The sequence below is a fragment of the Hesperophylax consimilis genome, chromosome 25 (assembly GCF_061612785.1).
Source record: "Hesperophylax consimilis isolate HC1 chromosome 25, BYU_Hcon_1.0, whole genome shotgun sequence".
NCBI lineage: Eukaryota > Metazoa > Arthropoda > Insecta > Trichoptera > Limnephilidae > Hesperophylax > Hesperophylax consimilis.
In genome coordinates, this window is record NC_142860.1 from 16,088,279 (window position 1) to 16,101,300 (window position 13,022).

At 30.8% G+C, this 13,022-nt stretch overlaps 1 protein-coding gene across 1 annotated transcript in view; it reads left to right on the forward strand.

The window, feature by feature from the left end:
• LOC149411578 (serine/threonine-protein kinase 32A) overlaps positions 1-13,022 on the forward strand; it is a 465,118-nt gene that overhangs the window by 358,260 nt on the left and 93,836 nt on the right. Inside the window, exon 7 of the mRNA XM_089646859.1 lies at positions 10,652-10,689. Within this exon, the coding sequence (XP_089502985.1) occupies positions 10,652-10,689 (38 nt within the window). The remainder of the gene's footprint in view (positions 1-10,651; positions 10,690-13,022) is intronic.

Consider the following 13,022-nt stretch of genomic DNA (forward strand, 5'->3'; position numbering starts at 1 on the left):
CCAAAGTAATAATTACAAAAATATCCACTTTAGAATCTCCAGCAAATTTTAAACTAATTAAACATCCACGTCTCCATATTAAAAACATACCACTAGGGCTTAAACTTAGATGAAAAATTTATTAAACACAAGTTAGTTTGAAGACTTTTCATTTAAAAAAATCCTTTTAAACCTTTTTTATCCCTAACGTAAAGCTAATAAGTTGGTAGACCTATACGCTATGAATATCGCTGTAAGACAAAGTAATTAAGAAGGAGATATAATAATTATTCACAGTATTAAAATATTGAGTAGAAAATATCATAGGAGATAACTATCTGGTTTACTCAAACTTTACCAAAATAAATATTGTCTGCCTACTTGATTAGATCCTGATGTAGATTTCAAAAATTCTGATGATATTATTATTATTTGAAATTATGTTTATTGCTTCCTAAACTTTGTAGAGCTGTATTGTTTTTAATTTTTAAGCAAACATTGATCAGATTCAATTTTTAAGCTCTGCTGGCAAAGAGTCTGTCTTTTAGATTTTTAAGTTCTGCTGTAAAAAATGAGACGTATGGCTGATATTTAGATTTTTAGGCTCTGCTGGCAGAGAGAATATGCTTTTCTGTCTTTTCAGAATCAGCAAATTAACATTTTTTTTAATAATCTAAGATAAATGGCTACGTAATGCCATCCGCAGGATTTACCAACAAAAAACTGGACCCAAGCGGGTTTTTTCTGCTCGTTTGGATATATTGCCGTATCCACAAAATTAACCGAGCAAATAAAGTAAAAATTTACCAATTACACACTCCCAAAAAATGTGTAACAAAAGTAGGTATTACAAATTCTTACCCTCAATCAAAGTTCTAGGTAAGTTTTTTTCCAAAATGTTTCTGGCTTTCACTATTTAGGGGTGTTCTAGGCCAGGTTTATGAAGGTTAATTTATATATTAATTTTGTTTAAATGAGAAAATCTAAAACAATATGGAAGATTTGAGACGAGTTTAGACTTAGAAGAGATGAGATGTTTCTAAGATGTAAATCGCAAAAAATCTAAAAGGCAGCTCCATACCACATGTGTATTCTCTTTACCAGAAGAGCTTAAAAATCTAAAAGTCAGACATGTGTCTTATCTTTTCCAACTTAAAAATTATTTTAAAAATCTTGAATACAAAATATTTTGGTACTTGATTTGAGATTATTACGCTCTTTACTTGTTACCATATTTTTGCACCAATTGCACCCACATCCACCCCGCGATACCATATGGTAGCACCCGTTATAAAAGTGAAAAATAAATTTCAACAAAAAAAAATTATGTACATTTTCACATTGGTCTAATTAATCCAAAAAGAAGCATTCACGTTCATACTCGTTACGTTCATACTAATCTAACAAAAAATATGACACGTTCCTGTTTTTAGATTTAAATCGCATAACGAAACGCACAAGAAAAAAATAGCTACAACGAATTTGTGTGAATGAACAAATGGCGATAAATAACATCTTAAGTAGCAAAATGAACGGAACGTATTAGAAAGAGATAGACTACATTATTATGAACGCCACTCGTTTATCTCGCGGCACCAGTTCGAAGCGGCCCACTGAACGGCGAGCGTGTCCGCGGCAAGCATGACATCACGACCGAGCGACGAGCATTTTCGTATCGACGGCTTGCTCAGAATGCTCACTGCGAACATGCTTGCCTGTTAGTGGGCCGCTTTTACCCATATTCTTGGTTAACAAGCGAACGAGCAAAGTAGTAAAATACTTAGGTATGTGTATCTGCGTTCGCTTTCTTACTTGATTTTTTTCAAAAAGCATTATTAATATCAGATTTGGTTTTTGCTCGAGGTTGATTTGTGCATATCGCAAAAGCACTGAAAAGCATTTTTCACAAAAAAACCTAGAACGACGCGTTCGCGCCAACCGGTGACAGCTTGTCTCATCGACGGGCTTATGTGCAATACTAAACGAAGTAAATCACCACTTTGTTCACTGGACCCAGTTCAGTGCGAAAACGTGCGTTGCGTCAGTAACCTGTCTTCCCTTTTAATTTATCTAAATAAAAAAGTGTATTAAATTTAATAAGAGTATTAAAATATTGGTAAAATAAAATGAAATGGACAAAATATGTATAGTTTCTTCGGCTTGAATAGAAAATAAGTAACAGTCGAGTGAGTAAGGCAGACGTCAGCGTAATAAAATTACTGATTTTAAAGTATTTTCTCTTCTTCGTACCGAAATACCATTTCTTCCAATATTTTTGTGCTTAGTATTAATTTTATATTTTTAGATGATGATAATCCATAAAAGCCTAGGTAGGTACCAACTACTTTTGATGCATTCAGTGATCTGCAAAACCTTTTCAGTCCTGCATTACTACAAAAAAAAGCAAAACGTATTATAGGCCTATTTTGTTAAGTTAGACGTAGGTACTTGTTAGTCAGAAAAACCTCAAGGCTTTAAAATTGCATCCAAATTTAACGCGTGAAACAACATTCCTAATTTATTTTCTAATTAAAAGGTTCGGATTTCTTTATATGTGGTACAATTTTTACAAAAGGGTGATTTTGTTATTTTAATTTAGAGAATTAAAAAGCTTTTCAATCGAGTTATTCAAATGAAAGAATTGTTTTAATGCCACAACTATTTTATCAACTTTAAATTAAATTTAAATAAATTTCTTACTTTGTAAGGCTATGGTCATTTCATGTCAGAGAAAAATCCAACACATATAGCTAGTGCAGCGAGAGACGGCCGCATAAAAAAACTTAGTTTTGAATGCAATTGTGCATCGGGAAACGCCTTCACTGGTATACGTTTACGCCTACTTACCGTCACTAGCGGAAGAGGGACAGCAAATGAATACGATGCTTATAAAATAATATTATTAAAAAGCTTACAGCGTATCATATTAATTTCGGTTCAAGTTCGATCGTGTGCATGGGTGAAAAACATACTTAAAATAATGAAAACTTTAAATATATATATTTAAAGTTTTCATTATTTAAAGTATGTTTTTCATCAACCACTTGAATACAGTCTAGAATATTATCAAATTCTGAAAAACGATTTCAATAACCTTAATTATTATAGTAACTTCATTATTGAGTAAAATAATAAATAATGAAATAAAACATTATTGTAAAATTATCACGAATAAATTTTATTTTATTTTATTAAATTCTAAAAGTAATACGCCGTAAGCATGTTGTGCATTTGTGTGAGTACTGTGATGAAACCAACTAAGGTTGATATACTAATATGATATGGTTAAATGTATTATTACTGTTACTATTGTGAACTTACAATCTGAAAAAAAAACGTAGCCTGGATAAAAAATCAAGATATTCACTTTATTCAAAAGATTATAATTCCAAACCAAACATAACCAAAATATGATAAATAAAATTAAATATTATACACGTTCTTTAAGAATTATCCAAAAATTACATACACGCACATATATATGTGTGTTTTCATGTTTCAATATGTCTGTGAAAAAAAAAAAAAAAAAAAAATAACTTTCTACCACAACACATAAATACCTGTCACACTTAATCACAAACACGTAAACACCTCAGCACAGGTTCTCCTAGTGAGGTGTTCACGTAACATACAATATCAACCACACACAGTTTTACCTACATCAACCTATGTTCTTTATTTTTATACCTATTTTTCTGTACTACAATATAAACCACTGTAAAAAATTGTAAAATGTGTATTCAAGAATAGACATAAATAAATAAAAAAAAAATAAAAAAAAATCTTCAGATTATTTTTCTTAAGAAAAATGTATGTAAAAGCCCATTGGGCGTATAAACAAATAAATAAAAATAAATAAATAAAAAATAAAAATAAATAAAAATATAAATCTTAACTCTAGAATGATGACAGCATCCTTTAGTTTGCTGTTTTCCAGCCCTTTTATAGCAATTCCACGGGTTGCGGTTTTGAAAATCGGAGTTTACAAATTTATTTTGTAGGTTTAATGTATGTTACGTTTCGTAAAATTATTGTCATAAAAACAATGTATGCATAATAATATTGAATATTTTTGGTCAGAATGCTTTCAGTTTTGTCAGAGTGAGAGAGTAGCATCTAGATTAGAAAAATCGCTTGAAATGAAGCCGTGATTATTCACCAAATCTCAAGAGACTTCGCAACATTCCTCTTTCTCATCTCCTACTATTTCCCTATTTCACTGGCCTTACTACTTTACCTTACCTATAATATTAGTAACGAGTTTTTTCCTGAATGTGGGGAGGTTTGTGCAATCCTATAAAACATGTACAGTAATAATACAAAAATATCACAATAATATTACAATAATATTGTAGGATTTATAGGCCCTGTTAGAAGTTCTACCGAGCTGAACCCTCTGATATGAAAATATCCGGAGTCGGTGAATTTTTTTCCCATTTGATCTCTGGTGAGTTGACGTGTTGTTGTTCTTGTATTGTTTTGTATTTATTTTACTTATATAATGCACTTGCATAGTTTTGATTGACTAGCTGATCATTTGTGGAAAAGTGAGTGGAAAGGTTTAGTTTTTCCTATGGGAAAGATTTAACCCGGACAACAAAATCGGAAGCATAAAAAAGATTATATACAATTATAGGAACTAACAGATTGTTTTTTTAAGACGTTGAAATGAGGTTGTATATTTTGGTTGAGGCGTTCACCCGGTAAGCTCTGTCTTACTGGGTGAACGCATGTGTTGGATTTCCAGTTGAGATCGTTACCTTTTTTTTATTTTTCGGTGTCTTGTTCTGTTTTAGATCTTGTTTAGATTTATTGCTATTTTATTTTTCTTTGATAATAATACATTATCTATTTTGTTCAAAAATATGAATCAAAAAAGCATACAGAAAGTAAATAAGATTAAATCAGAGTGTGACCTAGAATTAAATTTGAGGTCATCAGTTTACCAAACGGGTTCATCAACCATCTCCACCACCTCACGGTATTTCGACTGCAAAATGTTTTAAATCCTTTTTTTAATAAATGTATTTGCAATAATCAATCAATTTGACATTCCTCCGTACGCTCGTATTCATTTAATTAAAATGGGTGCACAACTCACAAACTGGCGTGAATACGAATTTCCATCTCATATTCCGACTACGCGGGTGGATATTTGACAAGTGTGCCACGTAATTAATTGGTGAATTTATAAAGGAACCAGTCGTACATACGGCTATTGATTATTTACGCTCCAATTGGCACTAGTCCACCGAGTAATTATTGAAATAACGTATATTTCACGTTAACGTGTGAGAGGTACTTGTAGAATAATTGCTTGTTTATACGATTCATTTAATTTGGAAATTGGTATTTAATGCTTGACTACAAATTGCAATAGTAAAATGTAAAACTAAAAAAAAAACATTTTTTCACTCATTTGTTACTATATAAACATGGAAATTGATTTTAATAATACGGATGACAAGCAAGGAAAAAATATTTACAAAATGTATAGTAAATACACGGATCAATAAAAATGTATTCTCTGAAACAGGCCTAAATCTATTTGAAAGAATGCTTCAAATCTGAATTGTTATATCGGTTCCATGATAACTCAACACAGTGACAATTCAACACACTTTTAAAAAGTGATATAAAGTCATTAGAAACGATGAAAATTTTTTTTTTAACCTTACCTACATAACCCAGTTAAATAGTTTTTGTTTCATCACTTTCCATGACTTTATATAACTTTTGAAAGATGTGATGAATTATCACTGTGATGATTTATCCGGTTACCGTTATATTTTTGGCGATGTTAAGATTGCCATGCCAAACGCGCGACCAGCATTTTTCTAGGTACACGGTTGTCACCAGCGGGTCGTCTCTGCGACTCGTTCTTGACAATTCAACAATTCGCCTGTGGAACGATTTGTCATACTCTGTGTTTCCTCTCTCCTTCACTCTCTGACCCTTGTTCACTCCTTCCTCTCCTCAAAAATACCTTTCACACAGCTTCCCCAGAGATGACATAGGCTATGAGCGAAATTATTTTCCTAAGGTCCTCGTGTGTGGAGTTATTTATTTTTATTTTTTTTTTTAAAGAAAGACAAACATTCCCGGGTTACAAATAACCTGACAATATTTGAAAACCTCCTACTACCACCACAGTAAGCTGAAAATGTTGCTTGTGTTGTGATGGAGGACTTAGCCAGCCGAGGAATTGAACACACTACGCCTGGGTGGGACCCAAACGCGATGTCAACTCGGCCACCGACCGGTCAGCATAGGTCAATATATTAAAAAAACATAATACTTACTATAGGTAGGTACATACTACAGCAAAAAAATTATATTATATCATTATATTGTGACGGCTGATTACTGTATTTAGCTAGGCAAAATAAAAATTATCCTCAATTTTTTAGTATGAGCAATAAAATATAGATTTCATAAACATTTACTGCTAACTGGTTTCGTATGTTGCATATTTTTCTGGTTTTTGGACTTTACTGGAAACACTTTTGTCGTATTTTAACTTTTTTTATTTTGTATCACAAAACATGCTTTTTATAATATCTACGTTGACAATAACAATTTATTGATAACGGGCCCGACCCTTGTACAGCTAAACACTGTTTACTGTAATAAATTTCTGAAGGAAAGAACACTTTTTTACTGGGAACAGTCCCTTTATAGATTAAAAATACCAATCCATTGACACCATATTGACAGGTTTGGACATACACACTGAAAATAAGCAACTACTTATCGACATGCTAGAGCTCTAGAATTGTCTAGAATGTTAGTGCAGATTCACACCATTTCTAATAATTAACTATTCAAACAATCCATAGATGGCGACTGTATCCAGAATTTAATTAATAAAGAACTTATCATTTCAAAATTGAACATATGTTTCACGTCATCTTCAGGAAAGTAAATTAAATCAAATTTTAAAATAACGTTAGAATGTTAAATTCACATTGGAGAATATATGACGCAAATGTAAATGGTTGCAGACGTCAGAAACGCTCGAGGAAGACATGGTAAGATCAAGTGAATTAGATACTTGAATTGGCCCATGTCAGGAGTCAGAATTATAGAGGAGTATGTATGAGACGATGTGTGAATGTGATTGAGGCAAGAATCGTGTGAATTGTTGCCGTTGTCTGCCTACCCCTGCGCTGAAATGGCGTGATGGTTAGTTAGTTAGTTAGTAACATTACAATATTATCGTATGATGTATTATAAGACAACTTAATTTATTCGAAGATTATATTTTTTGAAGATTAAAACTAAAATTAAATATAAATGTATTCTATTGCCCTACTTTTCATATAACGTCAATCTTTTTACCAAGATTCTGCCATTCTCTCTACCAACCAAAGCATTTCCTATACCTATACTCAAAGCATAGGTATAGGAAATGCTTTGACCAAACTACAAAAAAAACCAAAGCATTTCCTTTACCTATACTTTGAACACCAAACCTATATTTTCGGTATTACATCCCTTCAGTCATTCTTTATATATTTCTACCAAATCCTTCCTTCACTAAATAAATTGAAAACGTTTCATAATTTTGCTTTACCATTTTGTAAAACTTGTTTGAAATTTTTAAGTAATTGTTTTCCTTTGCCAATGCAAATATTTAAATTATTTGCTTGCAACCGAGTTGTGAATTCACGGAGATCACTGTTATGAAATATTTCTGGTGCCAAAATATTTGAATTTTTTAAATTAACCGTGATTGTTAAGAAATGATGCAATTTGGTGAAAAAATTATAATTTTTAAGATCAGATTTCAAAACTTACAAATTTTGTATATTTTTTTAGCGGTAATTAAAATTCTGAGATAAATACTTTATTTATTTGCATTTCAATAACGACCGAATTAGACCAACTTCTATTAATTTTAATACGAAACTTTAGGGTATAGCCTGTAAATAGATTTATAAATCCTATAATAACTTCTCAAAACTCCACCATATTGAGTGGTTCAAATTTGTAATAAAATCTAAATAGATGGAATATTTCTGAACGTATCCGAAAACTAAAAACAGCTTTCGAAAGGTGCTAAAATACGGCATCTTTTTTATAATCATAAATAGCATTATAATTTTTGATGTATTATTTTTTTAATGCGACCAGAATAAAATAAAAAAAAATGAGTGGCCTAACGTTTTTGTAACTAAAATTTTGATAAAATATGAAATACATTAACATGATCACTCTACAAAAAAAATTTAACTGAGACTTCCCTTTCCAAAGAAGTCAAAATCAAAGAACTCATTATCAATGGGATTTGTTCCGCAGCACACCAAATAAAAAGTGCCTCTCAAAATTACATGTACTTTACTAACATGAATAAAGGAATTCCTTATTTTTTATTGATTGTTTTCAAGTTTAAATTGTAGAAATCCATTTTGATTTTTATTTTTTATATATTCAATAATATTGTTATTGGGTTTATAAAAACAGTTTATTTTTAAACAAGTTCTGCTGTGTAATCATTATTACGCGTGACAGCTGTTTCGCCCTCTGAAGGCATTATCAAACTGTGGGTAGCCCACTTACAGACGATACATTTATATTATTTCTAGATAGTTATTTTAATTTCAATTACTGATTTCTTAATTGATTTCTGAGTAAAATGTTATTACCCCAGTAAAGTTTCCCCAATTACTGTAATGTTTAAATTTGACTGAAGGTCTTTATGTTAGTTATTCCCAAACGATGACCCATAGGGTTATTTTAATAGCATAATTAAGTACTTTATAAAACACTCATATTTGAACTAGGTTTGAAGATTTGTATTTGTAATTTATTTTTTCTGAGCTAATAAAAGACGTAAAAAAAATATCGATCATTTCAAAGGCCAAGATGTGTCGTACTCGCAGCATTTAATTAAAGGATCTTAAATATTTCTAAGCTATTAAATTTTCAAACTGAAAATACATAATTTTGCATTACTATGTAGTTCTTCGCCTTAATAATTGTCTCTGCAGGTCTCGCCGTCTAGTCTAATGGAAAGTATATTGTAATTAATTAAAGCCAGAAAGTTAATCAAGTGTTTTATAAGCCACTGGTTTCTTTTCCCATTCTAACATCCGAGCTTGTGATAGAATTTTCATTTTGAAATCTTGTTTTTTTTTTCGTGTAATGTAGATTGACTTACTGATAGAAGAGACCAAACTTTTAATTTAAAAAACATCGTGTTTTATAAAAACTTGCTTCCCATGTCAAAAATATTTATGTGAAAAAACTTTTTAAGCACAATATGTTTTTGACAACTTTCGTAAACAACTCCTTCGGTAATTAACTTCAACCCATTGAAACCATACTAACTTCAACTACTGAACTTTTAAATATTAATAGCTTAAAGAAACATCTGATTGTTTATATGTTAGAAGAATCTATAGGCAAATCATTTTTTTTAAAAACGTAGGAATGTATTTGAGCGCCCGATGGCATCGAAAAAAAAGTTTTTAGAAATAGCTTGGAACACCAGCTCGCGATCACCTCTTACCCGAAAATACCCAAAATTACTGGATGTGTAGCGACGTTTATAATTTGTAGTTATTGGGACTTTTAAAAATACACTAATTTATTATTATTCAACGGATTCTACACTTCTCTGTACACGTCAGAACTGTGGGTGGATTACAATGAATCCAAATGGCATGAGCTAAAAGTTGCTTACAATAATGATTATGGCCAACTATTCCGCCTACCGAGATACTGCAGCGCTAAGGAAATGATCCTGGAGGGACGAGTGCACTCATTCAGAGCGCTTCTCCGCCACCACACGGGAAGTTTATGGCGCATACTACGCCAATCAAATAACACAATCATCACCGCCATGGTTGCCTGGATGGAGTCCCCCTGATAACCCTCTGGAGATGAGAGACGGGAGATGTTCAAATATCCTCCGTAAACAGCTGCTTGCACACATTTTTCCGCATTGCCTGTATGCGTATTCTTATTATTATTTTAAAATATAAAATGTTGCATTGCACTACCCCTGCATACATTCTGGAAAAAATCTTATTATTAATTGAAAGCTACTTAAATTTAGACGCGCGATTCGTGTATTTACACAATATTTATAATGTCCACCTTAATTTATCCATAATACATGTAGGTATTTTTGTACTTATTGTTTATTGGGTTAACTGTAAGAAATATTATGAACCTTCAAGCCACACCCTTGGAACAGTATATGTGATAGGGCCTAGAAGTCTCCCGCAGACCTGGCGGGCCTTTTTACGCGATTTAATATATTTATATATATATATATATATTAAATCGCGTCGATACACACAGCGAATCTGGTTCTGCGTACTGCTCAAGATACGCGATTCAAAATACGCTAAGTATGGTTATAGCCATTAAAAAATACGCCGAATGTACTGTATATATATATATATATATATATACAGTACATTCGGCGTATTTTTTAATGGCTATAACCATACTTAGCGTATATATATATATATACAGTACATTCGGCGTATTTTTTAATGGCTATAACCATACTTAGCGTATTTTGAATCGCGTATCTTGAGCAGTACGCAGAACCAGATACGCTGTGTGTATCGGCCCCAACAGAATGTACCTGTACATAGCATAAAATGTCCATGATTTTTCCAAAATATGTTTTAAATTTTGCTATTTTTTGTTACAGGGACATCAAACCCGACAACATCTTACTAGACGAAGAAGGTATGTAACATTAATAAATATTATAATTTCATGTCAGAAAAGCGTTTTTTATATAAACTCCTAAAACGTAAGCAAGAATTTTCGAAACGCATTTTTTTTGGCGAATTCACTTCAATAGGAAAAACACGCATCAAAAATATTTTTTAATTTTTATTTAAAGAAAATGGTGAAAACAGCGTCATTAAAATAAGGGTTTCTGTTAAAAGTTCTAATTAGTTCAATTATGAATGTTAATCGTTTTTGTTTTTGTTTTGTTTTTTTCCTATTTGAACTAATATGCCCAAGGTTTCATTCATTGATCATAAATTAATATTTTTACAGTAAACGTAACAACTTTTTTAAATACGTACATTCTACCTACATTCTTCAGACTTTCAGGTATTTCATCGTATATTTTGGTCCATTAATCACTAAGCAGTTCTTTGACTCTGTTTTTCTCATATGCGGCAATCTAATAATATTCACGTTTCCAGTTTCATAAAATTATGTTTATGTTTTTATTAAAAATAAATTTATACTTAAAGTATTATGGCATTTGATTATTTTTTTATTAATTTAAAAAAAAACATGACATATTACATATTACAGTGATCTTTGGCTGACAACTACGAGATTAACCTGTTTTAGGACAGTCAGAAATAGGCAGATTTATTAAATGCGATTCTTGTTGTGTCTAGTGTATTGACTTTTACTTAATTATTGCACTTTGTAAATAATTTGAAAAGTTTTCTTGGTTGATATAAGAAGTTGCTAACTATATATTTTAAATAATACAAACGTAGAGAATAGACTAAAAGAATATTCAAATATGATAATTCAAAAATAGCAATATAGTAAAAAATTATTGACATGTGAGTTTATCAAATTGAAATTTTACTTTTTATTTAGATGAAATTAATAAGCTAGAGAATCAAAAATAGATAAAAGAAAGAAAGGAGATTAAAAGAAAATAGAGAATAAAAATAAGCAAAAAAAAATACAAATAGTGAATTAAAAAATATGCAAGAAGAAAAAAGTATATGTATATGTATTTATAAAAAAATAGAAGCATGTAAGCTTTTCAACCATTCCATGAAATCTTACTTTTGATTTGGTGAAATTAATGCGCCAGAGAATCAAAAATATAAAGAAAAGAAAAGAATTTGAAAGGAAGAGTTGAAATAGATACAAGATTAAAAAATAAATTAATATTAAAAAAAACATGTCTGCTTTTTCTCCATTCCATGAAATTTTGTTTTGATTTTGTTGAATTAATGCTCTAGACTCTAGAGAATCAATATATATAAAAATAAAAATTTAAAAGAGAGTTGAGAAACTAAAACAAAGAAAAATAAAATAAAAAGATGTAAAGAAAGGTTACAAGCAGATTTTGAATTTACAATGGTAAACATTCCATGAAATTTTGTTTTGCTTTTGTTGAATTAATGCTCTAGGTCTAGAGAATCAATATATATAAAAATTAAAAATTTTAAAGAGAGTTGAGAAACTAAAACAAAGAAAAATAAAATAAAAAGATGGAAAGAAAGGTTATAAGCAGATTTTGAATTTACAATGGTAAACACATAAATTTACTGTAATACATATATATATAAAATAAAATACAGGGTAGTTCGAAAAACGGAATTTAAGAAAAGCAAGTTCAATGACTGTTAATTAGCATATTTTCGCATTCAGCTCTCCCCAAGATCAGAAGCCAATTATTTACCAGATTTCGGAGAATGTTAGCATTTTTTGATTTCCATGCATCGGGAATAAGACTAAGCAATTTAGGGCCTAAATACGAGAATTGTCTTTGAGCTAAGGATGAAGAAGTGGTGGGAGGAACAACTGGGTTCCTCTTAGCTCTAGTATCGTGATAATGGAGTACGGAAGTGTATTGGTAACGCGTTCTTTGGGTATGTAATATGATTTTCCTCATGTATAATTGCCTTACATCAAGAACACGAAACTCTTCGAACAATGAATCACTGGGGTATCTAAACGGTTTTTTAAGTATAACTTTAAGAAGTGATTTCTGAGCTTTTGCCAAGTTATCAAGTATTGTTTTAGTACAACCGCCCCAACCTAAGGAAGCATAATCTAATAAGGAATTACACATGGCAAAGTAAATTCTATTTTTCATTATTTCATCTATAAAAATAAACACATTATACAGCAGTTTATTTTTTATTGGAATCCAATTTAGCTCTTCTCCCTCTTAATGATTGTTTTCATATTTGCCTTTCCTCAGTCTTCATCTCATTGATTTGTTTTGCATAATTTCTAGTTTTTTGAATTTTTTTCCATTAGCTAAATATAATATTGTAGAGCAGTAATCAAAATGTCGAGCAACT